This window comes from Prionailurus bengalensis, chromosome C1 (assembly GCF_016509475.1).
Source record: "Prionailurus bengalensis isolate Pbe53 chromosome C1, Fcat_Pben_1.1_paternal_pri, whole genome shotgun sequence".
Classification (NCBI taxonomy): Eukaryota; Metazoa; Chordata; class Mammalia; order Carnivora; family Felidae; genus Prionailurus; species Prionailurus bengalensis.
In genome coordinates this window covers 184,128,613-184,150,798 of record NC_057345.1, presented here as the reverse complement: position 1 = coordinate 184,150,798, position 22,186 = coordinate 184,128,613, and the positions used below count along the sequence as shown (strand labels likewise).

The 22,186-nt window shown below is 34.6% G+C and overlaps 1 protein-coding gene across 2 annotated transcripts in view; it reads left to right on the top strand.

The window, feature by feature from the left end:
* The window catches only part of PGAP1 (post-GPI attachment to proteins inositol deacylase 1), an 86,562-nt gene that overhangs the window by 38,003 nt on the left and 26,373 nt on the right, over nucleotides 1–22,186 (top strand). Inside the window, exons 8-15 of one of the 2 annotated variants that reach the window (XM_043577377.1) lie at nucleotides 3,389–3,494; nucleotides 4,173–4,228; nucleotides 5,855–5,938; nucleotides 9,829–9,875; nucleotides 10,264–10,315; nucleotides 14,936–15,013; nucleotides 19,166–19,241; nucleotides 22,034–22,107. In XM_043577377.1, the coding sequence (XP_043433312.1) occupies nucleotides 3,389–3,494; nucleotides 4,173–4,228; nucleotides 5,855–5,938; nucleotides 9,829–9,875; nucleotides 10,264–10,315; nucleotides 14,936–15,013; nucleotides 19,166–19,241; nucleotides 22,034–22,107 (573 nt within the window). The remainder of the gene's footprint in view (nucleotides 1–3,388; nucleotides 3,495–4,172; nucleotides 4,229–5,854; nucleotides 5,939–9,828; nucleotides 9,876–10,263; nucleotides 10,316–14,935; nucleotides 15,014–19,165; nucleotides 19,242–22,033; nucleotides 22,108–22,186) is intronic. The other variant, XM_043577378.1, reaches the window with a different exon arrangement.

The following is a 22,186-nucleotide window of genomic DNA, read 5'->3' as shown; positions in this document are numbered from 1 at the left end:
ATATAGTAGTGGGCACCAAGGATTCCAGCAAAATTCAGGGAATGAACTTACATATTTTTCTGTGAATTGGGAACATACTGCTGTTTTTCATCTTAAGCAGCTCTTTTTTTAACCTCAGGTCATCTTGGAGTCTTTCACTGTTTTATAGAAACATGTTTTGAGAACTATGGTTGTGGCTTCTCCTTTTGGAGAAGAAGTTCCTTGTGTATTAGGTAGTTTTCTTCATTATGACAAAGTATTCAGCTCAGATATTTTTGGATTCTTTCTCTTGAAGGCTCCAATTCTTTGAGAGACTAGTATGTGTGGCTGTTTATCAATAGATCTCTAGGTAATGCTTTCCTTATTGTGTTTAGAACTTTGCTCTTTTGCTTTCTCTGTTGGGGGAAGTGGGGGGTAGCATTTGTGTTTTTTCCTTAACCCTTCAGAAAGCTGCAGAACTACTAGTAGATGAGATGCTTACCTCTCTCCTGAAGAATGCAATAAAAGAGGGACTCCCCCAAAAAGGGAGACCCAGATTGTTGTGTTTTACTACATTTTAAGCCACAAAATACCACATTCAAGTTAGTATATTTATTAAAGTAAATCAGCTTTATAGTATTAACACTGAATTGGTCATGGAACGTAAACATTTTTTAGTTTTCAACCTTGTTTTAATTGTGAGTCTTAACTATGGTCAAACTATGAGTTTGTTTGAGAGAGTGCAACTAGATATAATAATAGAATCCCTTGAAATTGCAAGACCAGGTTGTATTTGGAATAACATTTGGTAGTCTTAGGGAAAAAACCATTTCAGCCCATGAAGAACAATAATAGACAGGTTTAATCCTTAAAAATTGTGCATAGATCTGTTTTTTAATTGAAGTATAGTTGACACACTGCATAAAACTAAGTTTAATAAATCTTGTTTTCCATTAAGTCCCGAGATGAGAACATTTTAATACTAGTATGTAATATGTTATAATTCTGGATAGATAAGTATTTTACAGACACATTTTTAAGAGACAAATGAGGGGCGCCTGGGTGGCGCAGTCGGTTAGGCGTCCGACTTCAGCCAGGTCACGATCTCGCGGTCCGGGAGTTCGAGCCCCGCGTCAGGCTCTGGGCTGATGGCTCAGAGCCTGGAGCCTGTTTCCGATTCTGTGTCTCCCTCTCTCTCTGCCCCTCCCCCGTTCATGCTCTGTCTCTCTCTGTCCCAAAAATAAATAAACGTTGAAAAAAAAAAAATTAAAAAAAAAAAAAAAAAAGAGACAAATGAGAAATTTTTGATAACTAATATTGCTAAGAATCAAAATTTGAAACTGAGTTCTATTTCACAAACTCACTATATATAATAGACTGGACTAAATATTAGACAATTAAAAAGTTAGGATATGATTGCTACCTTTCTTTAGTCCCAAACATGTGGTACGAAGAAATCAGAATTAGAGAATAATTTCTGATGGTTATCATAAAAGACCTAGCTCAGGTGCGCTTGGGTGGGCCAGTCGGTTAAGCATCGTAATTCAGCTCAAGCCATGATCTCACAGTCTGGGAATTCGAGCCCCATGTTGGGCTCTGTGCTGACAGCTCAGAGCCTGGAGCCTGCTTTGTATTCTGTGTCTCCCTCTGTCTCTGCCCCTCCCCGACTCACGCCCTCTCTCTCTCTCTCTCTCTCTCTCTCTCTCTCTCTCTCAAAAATAAATAAACATTAAAAAAATTTAAAAAAATAAAAGACATAGCTAAAAACTTATGAATGGATGGATTCCCCAGAGTAAGTAAGGATGGGAGAGTCCTGTCTTAACTAAAATTTTTGTCAAAAAGACCTATTACTTTTATTTTTTTTTTTTTAATTTTTTTTTCAAAGTTTATTTATTTTTGGGACAGAGAGAGACAGAGCATGAACGGGCGAGGGGCAGAGAGAGTGGGAGACACAGAATCGGAAACAGGCTCCAGGCTCTGAGCCATCAGCCCAGAGCCTGACGCGGGGCTCGAACTCACAGACCGCGAGATCGTGACCTGGCTGAAGTCAGACGCTTAACCGACTGCGCCACCCAGGCGCCCCTAAAAAGACCTATTACTTTTAATGTTTGCAAACAGATGTGGCTGCTTAAAAAAAAAAAAAAAAGTCAGAATTAGTTTTATATTAGATTGAGTTGATTAAAGTCTTGAGTTTGCATCAATGAAGATAAAATTTCAGTGTCCTCTACTGTAGTTACATGATATCTGAAGAACTATATTCTATTTTATATATTGTATCATAAGGAGGACATTAACAAACTTGAGTTTATCCAGGGAAGGCAGTCAGGGTGGTGAGGGTTTGAAATAATTCTGTGAAAAACAGTTGATGTGTTTGGTTTTTTTTTTTTTTTTTTTTGAAATTGTTTAATCTGTAAAGAAATGTTTCATTGGTCTTCAGTTTCTTGAAGGGCTGGCCTCTAATTTCATATAGCAAAGTAACAAGGAGTCAGATTTGGCAGACCATTCTCCATAAGAATTGTTGAAATCGGGTTGTACTAGCTTCCACAAGAGCAAGTTAGAAATAAATGTTCAAGCAAAAGGTGACTTCCTAAGGGATTGAAAAGATTTACTAGACATGGGTCCTCACTGTCGTTTCTTTTTCATCCTCTCACTATGTTACTGAGAAAATCGCTTACCTGTCAGAGCCTCAGTGCTTAAATTAGAGAATTAAATAGTGGTAGATTCTAAATGGATTTTATACCCAGTACTTTTTTTTTCTTTAAGGGAGAAACTGGTATAAAGTTGTAGATATTTATTGTGCTATGGTATTTTAAAACAGGCAATAAAAAAATCCTATTTTCTGCTCTCATTTTCATTTCATGAAAGAAAGGACATTTAGACACAATGAAAGTAAGTAGGACAAAGTAGAGGAAAGTAGTTTCTAAGGAAGTACAGTTGGCAACTCATATTTTCTCTAATGACCAGTGAATTATTTGTTGTGGGATTGGCACTGGCCTGAGTTTGGAATCAGTGTGTTGGAATCACTAGTCGGGTGGATCTCTTAAGTTCTCATCTGACTCTATACACCTTTGTATATTTTATTCTTAACTGTTACTTAAGAGGTACTGTTGCGTAATGATTAATGTCATGGGTTCTGGAGCCAGACTGCCTGGGTTTGAATCCTGACCCAGACTCTGAATAGGAATGTGACCTTGGGCAAGTTCCTTAATTTCTGTCTGCTTTTGGTTTCTTTGTAAAAATGCAAATGTAAAGGTTATTATCTCCTAGAGCTCTTGCGATGCTTAAATGAGTTATTAACATATTAAGTACTTAGAACAGTGCCTGGCCCAGAGTAAATAACTCTTGGTTCTTATTGTTATTATTTGAAGCAAAGTTTTATTGAACTATCACAATGGATACAAAAAGATGCAGAATGTATCCTTCTTTCTAGATAACTCAAAATCCCAAGAAGAAATTGTCAGTTTTGAATCACCACTTTATAAGACATCCAGCAAAACACTTTGAGGAAAATCCAGCAATAATTTCTGACTTAACAGGTTGGTGGTAATAATATGTTTTTATTTTAAATTAAGTTTTGATTATTATTTTTAGGTAAATTTGTTATTAGCAAAGTCTTTGAAACTTTGGTATTTCAGGTACTGTAATTCTGTTATATCTTATTAATTTTTCTGTGATAGTTTCTGATGAGGTTCTTGGTTAAGGAAGGGAAAGAGTAGAAAAAACAATTTATAAGATGTGGCTGATAAAAATTTTGTCCTGAAAATAACGTGACAAGTAGAAAAAACTTAAAGATAGAATTAAATGTCTCTATTCTCCTGACAGTCCCATAAAATAATTAATCTTTAGTTAGGTTTTCAGTATCAGTCATTTTTCAGTCTTCTTTTAGTGTAACAGCGTATCTTTTGCTGTTAACATATTACCTGTCATACTCAGTTTGGAAAATGAAATAATTTATTTCCTTTTTATTGATACTTTCTTAGAGTTAAAGACACCAGATAGATTTAAGATGCTTTCCTTGATGTGAATGCTAGTTGCTAATGAGCATATAGATAACATCTTACTGGATTTTTTATTTTAAAATAGCCATTGTTCAGGAAACCCTGTTTTTCAAATCCTGCTGTAATTGAGAAGTAGTTCAAAAAAAGAAGTATATTTCATGAGCATTCAGTAAAAGAAATTGTTTAATGTTTCAAAATTAATTTCCCTTACCTTAGGGACATCTATGTGGGTTCCAGTAAAAGTGTCCAAATGGACCTATGTGGCTTATAATGTAAGTATACCATCAATGGATTTTTTTTTTACTTTTTTTTCAAAAACATTTTACTATTTATCTTTAAAAGTTAAAGACTCTTTTTTTTTTAATTTTTTTTTTCAACGTTTATTTATTTTTGGGACAGAGAGAGACAGAGCATGAACGGGGGAGGGGCAGAGAGAGAGGGAGACACAGAATCGGAAACAGGCTCCAGGCTCTGAGCCATCAGCCCAGAGCCCGACGCGGGGCTCGAACTCATGGACTGCGAGATCGTGACCTGGCTGAAGTCAGGCGCTTAACCGACTGTGCCACCCAGGCGCCCCTAAAGACTCTTTTAAAAAGATAACTATATATCATTTTCCCACGTTAAAACAATTTAATGAAAATTCCTTAATAATATCTAGTTAGTGTTCAGTTATCCACTTTTATCATAATTGTCAAATTTTTTGTTTCTCAGTTTGTTTAAATGAGAGTACAAGTGTCCACATATTGTCATTTGTTGATATGTCTCTTATTCCTCTTTTAACCTCTCATACTTCCTCTACCCCATTCTTTCCTTGCAGCTTATTTGTTGAAAAAAGAAGTCATTTGTCCTCTGGAGTTTCACAGTCTTGATTTTGCTGATTGCATTCTCTTATATACATTCCCTTATATTCCCCATTGCATGCCATTTATATATTCCTTTGTCTACTCTTCTGGTGACTTAGTTTGTGGATCAGATTCAATTGCTTGATCAGAGTCAGCTTTTGTTTTGGCTACTCTTTTTTTTGTGATGTTAGCAGCTATTGATGAAGAATGCCTAGAGTCATTAATTCATTTAGGGGGATGCAAAAATGGTGGCACTCTAATTTGATTACTTTTTCTTTATTAAGTAGAGCACTGTATTGGGAAATTTCTCATCTAAATTTATCAGAAGTGGAACATAATCACAAAAGGAAAAAATTAAAATTGCCTGTATCTTTGGGTCTTATATTTCTGGTTTTCAGAATAGCTAGTTGGCTCACAAGCCTCCTCCATCAGTAATCATAAATGGTTTGGGGGACTTTTTCTTCTAGTATTATTATGAACTCATACTTCAAACATGTTTGCACTTCCATCTAAACTATTAAAGTCGTTCTGTCTTTGACCAGTGGAAAGCATTTCAAGTTAGCCTTCTGAATCTTTCTGATAAAGCTTTTCTTTAGTTGTCTTTGATAGTTTATTCCCTATCTAGTATGAGAAGATATTTGAGCTCATTTTGCACATTTCCTGGTGCATACTTTGAATCAGCTTTTTCTCTGAGGAGCTCTTAATATTATTTGGTGTCTAAAAACCATAATTTGGGCACTAGAGATGTTTATGGCTAGTGGGTTAGCATTTCTAGGCCTTTTCAGTAGACAGAGTTAAGAAATGTATTTTATCTTGATCATAAGGCCAAAACCTCAACCCAAACAATATTTCCAGGACAAATTCGGGACTACAGGGTACTTGATACCCCTGTCTTATATCTGTCTTACATCTTCCCACTCCTAGAATGTTGGTTCTTAACAATACCAAGAATGATAAAACTAGAATAATTACTCATTGCTTTATCTGGATATTTCAATGATGAATTTATCTACTCTCTTAATAGTTTTATTATGTTTTCCCTTTTTTGTTTTTTAGGAATCTGATAAGATATATTTTACGTTTCCTCTTGCAAATCATAGAAAAATCTACACTCATGTATATTGTCAGAGCACCATGCTGGTAAGATGATTGGCACATTTTATGTAAATTTAAAAGGTTAGGTTTTTAAAGATTTGACTAATATCTAATAGATATCCTCTAGCTATGAGCTATTAATCAAATCTAATAAGTTGAAAAATATTTGTCTGGAACGGAGTTTTGATTAAAAAATATTAATCATTGTTCCTTTGACTGATAATTTACTACGAAATTATACTCTTGGTTCTAGTTTAGGTCTTTCACATTGTTTTTCTGCCTTACTTTCACTGTATTTAGGATGAAGGAATTCAGTTCAATCTCCTTTAATTTTAAAATTTACAGATATATTTAAGCAAAACTGTTCTGTATGAAGTAAATACTGTTTTCCATTGGCTACCACACTAAAATTGCAGGTTTTTTTATACCAAACATTTTCTAAAATAATAACTTTGTTACAGTGTTACCTAGACAAAGAGTTAACAAAATGATTATTTTTCTTATTTCTTTTTAATGAGTACCTACTATGTTAGACATTGTAAAAAATATGTTAAATGCTATAGCATGCCTTTGTTATATTAGGAATATTTAAGTAATAATTTATCAGCATACTTTCGGGAACTTGTTTCCCAATTTGGGTTCTTTTCCCTCTTTTTTTGAAAAAAGGTTTTTTTTTTTTCATTTCCCAGGATTCTTCACTTTGTCTATGCATTTTTCATAATTTATTTCCTCTTCTCCCTTTTGTTGGATTGTTTGTATTCTTTAGAACTAGAATCTCATGTGTCACTTTCTTGGTAAATACTGCCATTTGATATTTTGTAAAATCTTTAGAAAAGATTATAGGCAAGCATTGTGGGCTAGATGCTAATGAAAACTAATTTTAGTGGGATGACCAGAGTTTTGTGTCTCTCACAGAGACTAGCATCTCTTAGCCTAAAATCTGTATGGGCAGTTTATCTTAGGAGAATCTAGCCCTTAGACTGCTGTCTTAAAATATCCAAACTCACTTAATACTAAATTCCAAATTACAGTTTTAGTATTATATTGAGAAAAATCCTTGCCAAAGTTCAAATTATCCATTTGACTTATTGGAGGATTTCTTTTCTGTAATTAAGGTCCATGGGTATTAATTAGGATAAAGTCATGTAGTGAATTTTTAAAATATTTTCAATTTGTATTATAGAAGTTTTCAATCATATAAAAGTGGAATAGGATAATGAAATCTCACATAATCATCACATAGCTATAACAACACTGCCATTCTTGTTTATACTTTCCTCAGTTTTTTTTTTGACTGAACCATGTTTAAAGCAAATTCTAGGCATTTTATCATTTCATCGTTAAATACTTCAATATGTTTTTCTAACAGATAAGAATTGTGCATGTTACTATAATACCATTATTTCATCCAATAAAATTAATTATTAATGCCTTAATATCATGTGATACCCAGTCCATGTTGAATTTTCCTCTCATTCAATTAATTCTACATTGGTTTATTTGAATCAGAATCTAAAAAGTACACATGTTGTATTTGATTCATGGATCCTAAGTCTCTTTTATAACAGCCCCTCTTTACTCCCCCTACCCCCGCCATTTATTTAAGAAAGTGGGTTATATGTTCTACAGAATTCCCGTAATCTGGGTTTAGCTGATTGTATTCTTTTTTTTTAAGTTTATTTATTTATTTTGAGAGAGCCAAGTGGGGGTGGGACAGAGAGAGAGGGAAAGAGAGAAACTCTACCCACCCCCCCAACTCAAGGGCTCAGTCTCCAGAACCATGAGATCATGAGCTGAAATCAAGAGTCTGACACTCAACCGACTAAGCCACCCAGGTACCCCTAGCTGACTGTATTCTTATGGTATCATTTTTTTTTCAATGTGTATTTATTTTTGAGAGAGAGAGCGTGAGCATGGTAGAGAGAGGGAGACAGAGGATCCAAAGCAGGCTCTGGGTGAGAACTTTGATTTTTGATTAATTATCATTTTTTGTGGCAAGAATGTTTTATAAGTAGAACTGTGTACTTATTAGAAGATCTATAATATCTGGTTGTCCCACTTTAGTGACCTAAAGACTTATCAGTGGACTAGGGTGGTATCAGCATGATATATCTTTTATAAAGTTCCTAATCAATTTTTTACCTAACAGTTTTAGCAGCCATTGAGAGCATTGTTTTTTACTGTAGATGTATTTCTTTTTAGATCTATAAATTTTATGATCAAGTAGCATTTTCTGTATACCTTAGGAATTAGTTGGCATTTTTTGAGTGACTTTTTCTAAGATTTTTAATATAATTTTTATAGTTAGTTGAGTTAGGGATGCTTAGTAGATGACCTGAAATTGTTCTTTTGACACCTTATAGATTATATCAACATGGTGTTTAAGGATGGGCTTGAATAATACTTTTTCAATTTGTTAATAAATAAGTCAGAACTCACTATACACTGAAGTGTAAATAGTGTGGAATATTAGCAACTTTCATATTAAGGGTTATCTTAGGATAGGCTCCCTGCAAAAACCCATTACAAAAGTGGGTTGGATCTTTAGAGCTTGCTGGACTTTTCTTGTCTAAGCTATGCAGATTTTTTTTTTTTTTTTTTTTTGCCTTTTTAATATTACGTTATTCTGGGAAACACAGGCACCTGATACAGAAGTTCGGTAAGTATTTTGGCTGCAGTGGAGAGCAGACAAATACCACATTGTTTTTTGTTTCCTTTCAGCTTTCTTTTCTGTATTCTTGGAAAATGTCTTGAAATTGTTTTTAAGCCCCATGAGGGCAGAGATGGTGTCTGTCTCATTTATCATTTTCCTTGGAGGCTTAGCATGATTCCATGGTTCTAGAATGGACTTTGTAAATACTGGTTGAATGAAGGGATTAATTTCTTTTTCATTGTCCTCTCTGTTTACTAAAGCAAATTTTATGTAGCTATCTGAGCAGTGTTTTTTATCCTCTTACACCTTGGTGTAGGATTTCAGTAGTTGGATCATCACATCTTGGAACATTGCTCTTACTACTTCCTTTGGTCTTTTAGTCCTACTGCTTTTAAACTACTGAAGATAAATAACGTAATATTGTTAAACTATCACTACCATCTCTGCAGCATTCCCCTGCTACCCGGATACAGTAATAACTAGCTTTTGTTTTGAGCCCTTGCAGTTTTGCTTCAACCCAAACACATTCTCAATTACATAGAAGTTTTGCATGATAATCAAATAAGTACCCAACAATAAACTAACAAGCTATACTTAGAATAATTGCTATTTTTAATTACTTGGCTCTGGATTTTTTTTTTTTTTTCTATTTTTATAAAAGTCCACCTCGGGGCGCCTGGGTGGCTCAGTCGGTTGAGCATCCGACTTCGGCTCAGATCATGATCTCACAGCTCGTGAGTTCAAGCCCCGTGTTGGGTGCTGTGCTGACAGCTCAGAGCCTGGAGCCTGCTTCGGATTCTGTCTCCCTCTCTCTCTGCCCCTATCCCACTTGCATTCTGTCACTGTCTCTCTCAAAAATAAATAAACATTAAAAAAAAAAAAAAAGTCGACCTCTAGGTGATCATTCTTCTGTTTTTACTTAAAATGTAGGTTACTTACTATGTAACTAATTAAAGTATGGACGTTTCTGAACTCTGGAAGTGTTGGTTCAAAAATTAGAATTACTTAGGCAATATGCTGTTCAGAGGTCACTCTTTCTCTTACTGCTGTTCTAGGTTATTTGCTTACCTATCTATGTTGACATCAGACGTCTTTGCCTACCCTTGACCTATATTATATGACTTTTGACAACTGCTTGGAAATGTTTCTCAATAACAAGTTGCTATTTTATGTTTCCATTGTGCCTACTAACCCTGTAACATAACAGTAAAATGTTAAAGCTGACTATTTTATATAATTATTTTCTATAATATTTTATGTGCTTTGTGTTATTACTCAACAGGATACAAATAGTTGGATATTTGGCTGCATAAACAGCACTTCTATGTGGTAAGTCTTTTGAACCTTGATTGTTCATTTTTCTCAATGTAAATAATACAAATCACACCGCACTTTTTAGAATAGCTTCATACATTATTAAACTCATTTTGCTGCTATACTAAATTGTAGTATTGATTTTAAAATGAAAAAGAAGGGAAATTAACACCAATAATATTTGCAAACATTGAAATAGTCAGTTGCTAGGAAAAACATTTTTTTTTGTACCCTAAAGTCTTTATAGATAAGAGTATATTGGATTAGATTTACTGGACTTAACTTCATTAGAACTTTCACTGATAGGTCTGTAGCTGGTTTCTTTTTCCTCTGAAGCTTATTTATAAATTATAGTATTTTAATATATTTGTTCTTTAATTATATTTTCATATTCATTTCAAAGCCGGCAAGGGATTGATTTATCATGGAAAGCTGAACTGCTGCCAACAATTAAGGTAAATTATGGCTTTAGAATTTTAATATCCAGTGGAAAAAAATACTAAAAAGACTTGCGTCTATAGGCATTTTAGAGTATGGTCCTCTATGAATTCATCTAAGTATTAAGTAAACTTGAGATTTGCTAACATAAATTTTAGAAATATTTTCTCTGGTAATATATTTAATGGAGAATAACATGAATTTTTTTTTTTTTTTTTTTTACTTTCAGAGGTAAAAACTGTAAGTTAACACTTTTCTAAATAAAATTTAGGGATGCCTGGGTTGCTCAGTCGGTTAAGCGTCTGGGTTAAGCATCTGACTTCGGCTTAGGTCATGATCTCACGGTTTGTGGGTTTTAGCCCCTTGCCTGGCTCTGTGCTGACAGCTCAGAGCCTGGAGCCTGCTTCAGATTCTGTGTCTGCCCCTCCCCCACTTGCACTCTGTCTCTCTCTGTCTCTCCCCCTCAAAAATAAATAATAAAAAAAATTTAATAAAATTAAATCTGTATATTATAGCATCATACCAAGAGCTAGATAAATTTTTAAAATTGAATTTGAGAGTATGTTTGGAACGGTCTATCTTAAAATAGAAGCTGAGTTTTGGAGAGGACTTACAGTAGGGAAGTGAGCATCTTAAAGAGGTGCAAAGTAATTTTCCAGATCAACTTCAACATCACTTTGTGGTCAAGCACTTGGATAACTCTACTTTATCTAGTACTCCATGGGATTTATTTAATTATTAGTGATTTCCTTAACTCTGACAGGTCAGCAAGTCTTTTTACAAAAGGTTAATATTGTTGGGAAAATAAAACAGTTCTAAAATTTGATGAAAATATCCATTGTAATTTCCAAATTGTATTTATTATAACCCATAATATTATATCAGGATCGGTAATTTTTAGTCTTCAAGTAAATTTATACTTTAAAAATGTATTTTCAGGGGCACCTGTTAAGCTTCTGACTTTGGCTCAGGTCATGATCTCACAGTTCTTGGGTCCCAACCCCACGTCAGGCCCTGTGCTGACAGCTCAGAACCTAGAGCCTGCTTTGGATTCGTGTTTCCCTCTCTCTCTGTCCCTCCCCTCCTTGAGCTCTCTGTCAAAAATAAACATCAAAAAAAAAATTTTTTTTTAATGTATTTTCATAATGAATCCTAGCCTCATAAACTTGAAAGTGAAGCCATTCGGGGCACCTGGGTGGCTCATTTGGTTAGGCTTCTGATTCTTGATTTCAGCTCACATCATGGTCTCATGGTTCTTGAGTTCAAGCCTGACAACAGGCTCTGGGCTGATGGTGTGGAGGCTGCTTGGAATTTCTCTCCTTCCCTCTCTGCCCCTCCTCTGCTCTCTCTCTCTCTCTCTCTCTCAAAATAAATAAATAAATTTTTAAAAATAATTGGGGCGCCTGGGTGGCGCAGTCGGTTAAGCGTCCGACTTCAGCCAGGTCACGATCTCGCGGTCCGTGAGTTCGAGCCCCGCGTCAGGCTCTGGGCTGATGGCTCGGAGCCTGGAGCCTGTTTCCGATTCTGTGTCTCCCTCTCTCTCTGCCCCTCCCCCGTTCATGCTCTGTCTCTCTCTGTCCCAAAAATAAATAAACGTTGAAAAAAAAATTAAAAAAAAAAATAATAAATAAATTTTAAAAAAGAAAGTGAAGCCATCTGGTTGGTCCCAGTCATCTCCCACTCCAGTTTAGTTAGTTAATTTGTGTTCGTGAATGTTTATATTTTTATGTATAGTCAACTTTACTAACAGAGAGGAATGACAGAATGAATAATTGCTAGTTACTTCACACTTGACTTTGAAATGGTTGCAATTTTTTCTGTCACCTTGGTCATCCTTACTTTGTGCATATTCAGTCATGTGGCTTTGTATTTAAGAGACAAGTATTTAAGACACAAGTATAGGAAAGTGATTACATTCACATGAACATTTTTAATGTCTCTCACGGATTCTACTTTAATGTAGGCAGGAGCAAAACAAACAAAAGTATTAGGGCATAACTCATAATCATTCATACATCTTTCCTTGAATTTCCAATTTGGATATCCTAACCAATCTGTTATTTTAGAGTTCGGAGGAAATAAATGATTAAAATCTGATAGAGGAGCACCTGGGTAACTCAGTTAAGCGTCTGACTCTTGATTTTTGGCTCAGGTCATGATTTCATAGTTCATGACTTCAAGCCCACTGTCACTGCAGAGTCTGCTTGGGATTCTCTCTCTCCACGCCTGCCCCACTCATGGCTCTCTCTCTAAGTAAACTTAAAAAAAAAAGAAAACCCTGATAGGATATTACTTCGCTCCTATTTTTAAAAAGTTAGTTCTTAAATAATAATATCCTTATAATACATGTTTGATCTCAAAGATTAAACAATGTATTCATCTAGTTCTGGACCCCTATGTGTTTATTCTAAATGTAAGAAATAGCTGGCTGAACAGCAGGAGAACAAGCTATTCCAGCTGTTTTTTATAGTGAATGCTGAAAGAGGTTGTCAGACAATGTTAAAAGCCTACTGAAATTTAGAAGGGGGAAAATGGAAGAAGGAAGTTTAGAAAACAAGGATTATAATATTCTTCAATCTTTGGTGTTCTCATCTGAAGAGGATTATAATTATTAAACATAAATTTTTCCATTTTCATGAAAATCAAAATTATATATGTGTTAGCCATTTGTAAAAAGGACACAAAATTATTTTGTCATCAAGTTGAAGGGAAAAGATTAATAAGATTTTGTGGATCTTATTTATATCATCTCAATGAAAGCAATGTTAGGTTCATAGAATCATACCACTTTTAGCATTGCTGCTGACTGAACTGTAATAAATAGAAGAGTCCAGCATAGCACTTGTAAATTCAGTTTTTAAATGCCAATCCCATGGAATTTTTCTTCCATGGGTACAATGAAGAAGTTTCTTCAAAACACAACACAGCAGGCCAAGAATTTGGTAAGCCAAAATGGATTTATGGTTGAAAACAAACACAAAAATTAACTTTCTAAAGATACCTACCTTATATGAGAAAACTATCTTGTCACCATTTTGCCTTAATCATACTTTAGCATCATAGCCTTGCTCTGCAAACAGCATTAAGGGCATTTTAAAATCCCTTAAAACACTGAAAAATTTCCGAACTTCATATTAATCTTATTTGTCAATATAACAATTGCATGAATTATTATATTATTCATACCTACTAACATTATAACTATATGAGAATTTTATAAGGAAATTTTTTGGCACTGTTACCTTTTCAGAGTATTCTGATCCTAAAAATAATTCTTGAGAAAAAATTATTCTTGCAAATAAATAACAAAAGCTATTTGGATAACTACACAAAGTAACCATGGTTCTTTCTAATTAATCTTTCATAATTAATCTACCATTTGTCTGGGTAGTCTCAATTGCCTGTCACTGTGATTTTTGAGACCTCTTTAAGGCCTTTTCATTTACAGTAGAATGTTTTAAGTCTTGTTGAGACTGCCAAGTAGAGGTGAAGCCTAGGAGTTTAAAAACACTCACAGGTGAATCTGCTCAGGTTGTTAGAGGGCCACTTGTTAACAGTTCTGTAGCTTCAGCACCTTTGTTCAACTTGCCCACATATGTGCTTCTGAAAAACACTGGAGAAAGTTAACTGTCTGCAGAAATTTCTTAATGCATACAAATTGTTACCACATATAACTACTTCCATCCCCACTCCTACTTCCAGGAAAAAAAAACTGGATTTAAAAACTATATTTGGGGGCACCTGGGTGGCTCAGTCGATCAAGCGTCCAACTCTTGATTTTTGCTCATGATCTCATGGTTCATAGGATTGAGCTCCCCAGTGATCTCTGCACTGACAGCGTGGAGCCTGCTTGGGATTCTCTCTTCTTTTCTCTCTGCTCCTCTCCTGCTTGTGGTCTCTCTCAAAATAAATAAACTTAAAAAAAAAAATCCCTGTATATGGTGGCTTCGTTTTTCATTAAATCGACCAGTCTCCTATCTAATCATTCCTCAAAATATGGACTAAAGGATCTGGTCTTAATTTTGAAAATAGAGATGTTCATTTGATAAGGTACATTATTAGTCGTATTGTGTCTTCATGTCATTTGCTGAATAATTTCCAGGAGGTGATGTTTATATACATCGTTAGATGGCAAGTCTTTACTGCTTGGGCTAGATCAAAATCATTTGAGGTTAAGTTGCAACTCTTCCATTATTTTTAGTATTCATTTATTCACTCATTGAATGCTCTTTGTCATATACCACCAAAATAAATGTAGAAATCATAGTATGTTATAAAAAAACAAATGGACAAGTTATAAAAGATACCATATCTGGAAATGATTATGTAAAACCACTAAATTTAGTATTAAGTGTCATTTGTTTTACAAGAAGGGATATAGTTCAAGGAATATTTTTGGTAGTCTGTACTTACAAAATTATCAGGAATTTGACTTCAGCAGGATTATTTAACCTGAAAATGTAAATATGGGAATTTTACGAAGTCCTAAATGTGAAGTTTGAAATCAGTTTCTTTAATAACAAAATAATAAGAAATTAGTGTTTGTAATTTATCTTTTAACATGCTTAAAGCTCTGTGTGCCATCAGAAATCAGCTGTTTATATTGTGGGGTTTTTTTTTTGTTTTTTTTTTTTTAGTCTCTGACATTAAGACTTCAAGACTATCCTTCTTTGTCTCATCTTGTGGTTTATGTACCATCTATTCATGGAAGTAAGGTAACAAATGGATTAAGGTTATTATCAGAATGTTTTATGGATACTCATGCTAAATATTTAAGTTATTTTTTGATGACTTCATTAGTATAATGCTTATCTAAAACAGTGGCTAGTTCAGTGATCCAACCAAGACTGTTAAATCATAGGATCATCTATTCTAACATGAACTAAGTAGAATAAACCTAAGTGTCTGTGTTCAGAGTGGGAACTTAATTTATATATTATTCTTTCAAAATCTATTCATTATTGAGTATCCTTTTATGTTAAGACTCTACCAGGAATTATAGGAGGCCTACAAATCAATCTTATTCTCAAAAAGCTACGTACTGTTGTGTAGGGGAGAGAAACATTTGGAAGCCGAGGGAAGAGTGAGATACCCAAAAATATAATACAAATCAGAATATAGTAAATAAATAAGTATAAGAAGGGGAGCTATCTCTGAATGATGGAATGAAGAAACGCTTTATTATGAAGTGATATTTAAAATTGCCTTGGGGTGCCTGGGTGTCTCAGTCAGTTGACCATCCGACTCTTGATTTTGTCTCAGATCGTGGGATCGAGCACTGCCTTAGGCTCTGGGCTGAATATGGAGCCTGCTTGGGATTTTCTTTCTCTCTCTTCCTCTGCACCTCTCCCCTGCTTGCGTGCGCTCGCTCTCTCTCTCTCTCTCCCCCCCTCAAATAAATAAAAATGAAAAAAAGATTTTTAAATAATAAAGTAAAATGCCTTAAAGGATAGTTAAGATTTTTATGGGTAGAATGAACATTGTAGACCTGTGCTATCCAATATGGGTGTTATGAGTGCATGTGGCTATTTAATTCAAAAACAAAACTAAATAAAATAAAAAATTAATTTCCTTGGTTGTACTAGCCACATTCCAGGTGCTCAATAGTAACATCATTGCAGAAAGTTATAATGAACAGCACTGCTGGGTCAAAGAAATAGATCCAAGTATGCAAGTGTGAAAGTGTAGGATATGTTTGGAAAACAATGAATAAGTAAACAGTAATTTTAAAAAGATGGCCACCATGGGTAGAATAGTGGTGGAAGAAAAGTCTGGGAAAGTAGTCCATGGCCATATTATGGAGGACTTTGATTGGAAGATTCGGGACTTTATAGAATTCACGAGTTAGTAGACAGCTGAAAGATTTTCAGAAATGGAATCAGCCGTTTTGGAAGATGAATCTATAGTGTGCATGGATTAGAAACAGACAAGATACTTCAATAAGGGGTTATGAGGACTTGAAATATGGAAGTGGGAATATAAATACTCCCACTTGGTAGAGATGGTGATTTTTAAGAGAAGTTGGGGGAGGGAGAAGCAAGAAAATGGAGGTAAAAGACCCTCTATTCCCCTTTCCATATTTCACCCAACAAATTTATCCTTCAAAATCTAGCTTAAGTGTCCCCTGTTTTCCATTTCATGACTCCTTTAGGCAACCTCTTGCTTCCATGACACTTTAACTTTGAGGGATTTATTACACTGAATTATAATTTATGTCTCTATTCCCACCACCATATTGTGAATTCTTTGAGACTAAGACCAGATAGATTTTATTCTACTCAACATCCTCAACCTTTACCAACTCACTACCATATAAATGCTCAAAAAATGTTTTTTGAATGAGAAAATTGTAGAAATTTGAGGCAAAAATCATTAGGAAAATTTTAAAGATAAAGGAAAAAGGGGATGTAGTCAGAGATTAACTCAAAGACTGAATCTAGAAGTACCTTATAATAGATTGATTGTTTTGTTTTGCTTAGCTCAAGTGAGAGATAATTCAACATCTTCAATTCTAAAAGCTCTCTTTAGGGGGTTTTCTGTCAGGTAAGTTGGTTTTGAATGAATTAAACATCTTTCCCAAACTTGGAAAGGCCGTCTCTGGTTATTCCAAGAAATGAATGAGCCTTTCACAAATAGGCAGCCTTAGCAGCCTAATGAATATTTAATATGTCTTAATGCTCTTTGGAAAGTACCACTTGCTGACTGTACTGTTACACACCCAGTCTTATAAAATGTTAATTTAGGCCTTTCATAATTTCTCTATATCTGTTATAACCCATCATCAGAAGGATACATATATTTAAATAGTTTGAATTTATTTTTCAGTCAACTGATAATACAATTTTCAATATACAAATATGGAATTACATTTTTTTGATGATAGAAAACAAATAATTAAGTTCATTAGAAAGAGAACCTTGAATTCTTTTCTTGGGTATGGGTTTATTCCATTTTAAAGGGCATAGCCAAATTTTTAAAGCAACAATAAAAATTATATTATTTTAAATACCCGTACAAAGTGATTTAAAATTCTCTGTTGGAGTCCCTGGGTGGCTCAGTTGGTTGAATGTCAGATTCTTGATTTTGACTCAGGTCATAATCTCACAGTTAGTGAGATCAAGCCCCACATCAGGCTCTGGACTGTCAGCTCAGAGCCTGTTTGGGATTCTCTCCCTCTCCATTTGTCTCTGCCCCTCCCTCTCTCGCATGCACCCTCGCTCAAAATAAATAAACTTAAAAAAATAATAAAGTTAAAATGGTTCTCTGAGGCAATGTCTCACTAAAAATGCTTTGTTAAAAATAAGATGAATAATCCTATTCAGTAAATGATTGCCCTAACCTTGTAACCGTGGTTTTCTATAAGGAAAGTGTCTGATGGTATTCTTGGCCATGTAAGTATAGAAGCAGGGAATAAAGCAAAGCCCCTTGACAAGTATTTCCTTTTATTCCCTTGTGTGCACTGTAGTCAAATAGCATTTTCCCACATCTGCTTTTCACTTTCAGAAACAAAAAATCCACCTAAGAGGCAAACAAAATAACAATCTATTGAACTTCAAGCACAATCCAAGGTGCACTTATTGGAAAACCCTAGGATAAACCTCACTGGCTTTCTACTTCCTATCATCAGCAAACTACTTGCTCACTACAATTAAGCATCAGATTAATTTTTTTCTTTGGCTCCTATAGACCAAAGAAATTTGGTTTCCTTTTGGAAATTATTTAATGATAACATTCTAATTGCAGACAGCTTAGGGCAAAGTTCCTTTATGCTGTTGTAGAAATGTTTTTACAAAAGAAATGCCATTACAAAAATTTGTAATCATGCCAATGTAACATTTTAATTTTACTTTTTTTGAGATGGCATCTTTTTTGGTATATTTAGGGGCACCTCTGGCTCAGTTGGTTGAGTGTCTGACTCTTGATTTTGACCTAGATCATGATCTCATGCATGGTTCATGGGCTCAAACCCCACATTGGGCTTTTTGCTAATAGCACACAGAGCCTACTTGGGATTCTCTCAAGTTTTTAAACTTAAAAAAAAAAGAAGTTTATTTATTTTGAGACAGAGAGGGTGTACAAGCAGGGGAGGGGCAGAGAGAGGGAGAGAGAGAATCCTAAGCAGGCACCATGCTGTCAGTGCACAGCCCTACACGGGGCTCCATCCCATGAACTGAACCATGGGATCATACCAGAGCTGAAATCAAGAGCCAGACACTTTTAACCAACTGAACCACCCAGGTGCCCCAAGATAGTATTTCTTTTTCTTGCTTTATATATACTAAACCTTTTTTTCCATTTATTCCAATCACTGTTTAACCTGAAATAATCATACAAGTAGCGTTAACGATTGGTAGATGAATGGTAGTATGTCTGCCTCCAAGTCTTTTGTAAGACTTTTCTCTAATTAAAGTGTTGTAGATACATAATAAATATGGGATTTTTACAAAAGTAAATGTAACAAAATCATTTCTTTTTGACTTTGAAAGCATTCAGAGATTTTTATTTAAATCTCTAATTAATCTTGAGTTAACCCTGGTTCTTAATGCTTTGATCCATCCTTTAAACTCTTTCTTCTACGAACACCTAAAAGTAACCTGAAGAAAACTGCTATACATCAGCTGTTACACAAATGATCCTCCAATAATTTGTCTATGAAATTAAGATAGTGCATCAGATTTTGTTAGTTTAGTATCCCTCCTTGAGTAATTGTTGGCCATCTAAGTATAGCCAGAGTTAGAATGTGATAGGTAATAACTTCCACAAAGCTAGTTTATAGACTTTTATTTTCTACTCAAACATCAAGTGAAGATATTTTACTATAAATTTAATTCTATTTTTTTCTAATAAATCAATATTTTATATTTTAGTTTGTTGTGGATTGTGAATTCTTTAAAAAAGAGACGAGAACCATTCAGCTTCCTGTAACTCATCTTTTTTCCTTTGGTAAGTACTTTGATTTTGGAAATCTTAAGAATTGCTTTTATTTTTAACAGAGTGATTTATTTTATGCTAGTCAGTTGCAGTAATGGAGAGACTGTAACATTAAATGTTGTGCGTTTGAAGTATAGTTCTTAGAATAAATATATGATGTGGTTCAGTGTTCTGATTCTTATTTAATACTGGGCCAGCAGGCATCTTTTGAAAATGGAAAGTTTAATTTTCTCCCTAACCATGTACATTTGTTGGTAATCGTGTGTGTGTGTGTGTGTTCTTCCATGAATTTATACTACATATTGGCCTTTTTAATAAAATACTACATATTGGCCTTTTTAATAAAATGTTTATTTATAAGTTAGGGGCATCTGGGTGGCTCAGTCGGTTAAGCCCCCAACTCTTGGTTTTAGCTCAGGTCATTATTTCATGGTTCATGGGTTCAAGCGCCATGATGGGCTCTGCACCTGACAGCATGGACCTGCTTGGGATTCTCTCTCTCTGCCTCTCCCTTGTGCGCATGCTCTTTCTCTCTCAAAATAAATTTAAAAAAATTTTTAATGTTTATTGTAAGGTATAAATAGCTGCCTGCCGTATGGAAGTTTTAAGGTTTCTCGAATTCTTCTATGGTTTCTTTCTCTTTTCTTTTCTTTTCTTTTCTTTTCTTTTCTTTTCTTTTCTTTTTTTTTTTTTTTACTGTGGTAAAATACACATAACTAAATATTTTTTTTAATTTTATTTTGAAATAATTTTGAACACTCAGGACAGTTATAGAAAGAGCACAAAATTTTTATATATCCTTCATTCACCTTAACATACATAATACGATTTTCAAAACTAAGAAATTAGTACAATAGTATTGACCAATTACAGGCTTTATTTGGTTTTCATCAGTTTTTCCACCACTGTTCTCTAGGTTCCCACACTGCATTCAGTTGTCATGTCCTATTCATCTTCTCTAGTCTTTTTTTTTGTTTAATGTTTATCCATTTTTGAGAGAGAGAAAGAGAGTGTGAAAGGGAGACGGGCAGAGAGAGAGAGGGAGACACAGGATCTGAAGCAGGCTCCAGGCTCTGAGCTGTCAGCACAGAGCCTGACACAGGGCTCTAAATGATGAACCATGAGATCATGACCTGAACTGAAACCAAGAGTCAGACGCTTAACTGACTGAGCCACCCAGGCACCCCTAGTCTTTGCTGGTTTTTTTTAATGTTTATTTATTTTTAAGGGGGAGAGCGTGAACAGGAGAGGTACAGAGACAGAGAGGGAGACAGAGGGTCCAAAGCGGAGAGCCCAATGTGGGGCTTAAACTCACAAATCATGACATAATGACCTGAGCCAAAGTCAGATGCTCAACTGACTGAGCCACCCAGGCACCCCATCATCTCTTCTAGTCTTGATAGTGCCTCAGGTTTTCCTTGTCTTTCATAACTTTGACACCTTTTGAAGAGTACTTGTCAGTTGTTTTATAGAATATCGAATATCAAATATTTGGATTTGTCTGATGCTTTCTTATGATTAGAGTAAGATTTTGCTTTTTTTAACAAGCATATCACCAAAGCGATGCATACATCTCAGTGTATCATATCATTGCACACATAACTAGCAACGTTAACCTTGATTACTTGGTTAAGGTAGTGTCTGCCAGGTTTCTCCACTGTAAATTTACTCATTTCCTTTTTGTACTTAATAAATATCTTGGGGGGACTACTTTGAGAATATTTAAGTACCCTGTTTATCTTCAAAATAACCCACTAATTTTAGCATCCTTTTTTTTTTTTAAGTTTATTTATTTTGAGAGAGAGAAGGGCAGAAAGAGAGGGAGAGGGAGAATCCCAAGCATGCTCCGCATTGTCAGCAGAGAGTCCCATGTGGGGCTCAAACTCAGGAACCACGAGATCATGACCTGAGCCGAAGTCAGATGCTTAACCGATTGAGCCATCAGGCACCCCTGGTTCTTCTAGTCTGAGGCAATTATTACTGGTATTCTGTATTATAATTTTTGTGAAAGTAAAGTTGTCCCTTCTCTATTTATTTACTTACTCAGTTTTTATTTATGTCAGTATGACTCATGGATATTTACTTTATTCATTCTATTATATTTAAATGTTTTTATTTATTTTTGAGAGAGAGAAAGAGCACAAGTGGGGGAGGGGCAGAGAGAGAGAGGGAGACACAGAATCCAAAGCAGGCCTCAGACATGGCACTAGAAATCGTGAACCACAAGGTCATGACCTGAAGTCGGCTGCTTAACCGACTGAGCCACCCAGGCTCATTGGATTATAATTTAATACTATCATTACATTTTTTTTTTTTAGTTGTTCCAGTATTGGATATTAAGAGCTCATTTTAGATTGGCTCCTTACCCTTTTGGCATGACCCATTCTTAAAATATATTTTTTTAGTATTCCATTTGTTTAAAGAATCTGTTACTTGAGAGAGGAAACTTCCTTTTCCTTTAGATTTTTATCCCTCACCCACCTTATTTATTTGTTTGTTTATTTATTTTTGGTAAAAAGGAAACTCATCTCATTAAAGATAACAAACTTCTAAGAGATCTACCAAGAAAGCATACCTTTTTGAAATTGGAAATTTATACTTGACTTTTTAAAATACATACATTATAAATGTTATCTAGAGTTTATTGAAGGAGGATAAGATTTTTAGTTCACTCCTCCATACCAGAAATGAAAATCTTTAAACTCTTTTTTAAGATTAAAAATGTACTAGCATTATTAAGCAATCAGTACTTTTTAAAAAAATTCTTTGGTGTTCTAAGTAATACAATGCTTTCAATTCAACAGGACTCTCTTCAAGGAAAGTGTTATTAAATACAAGTGGCCTGTTTTATAATATAGAACTTCTAAACTTTGGACAGGTAATTATCCTGATTATAACAAGGATTTGATTTTACTTTATGTAATTAAGCAAACAAACTTTTATTTTTTTGTTTTTGT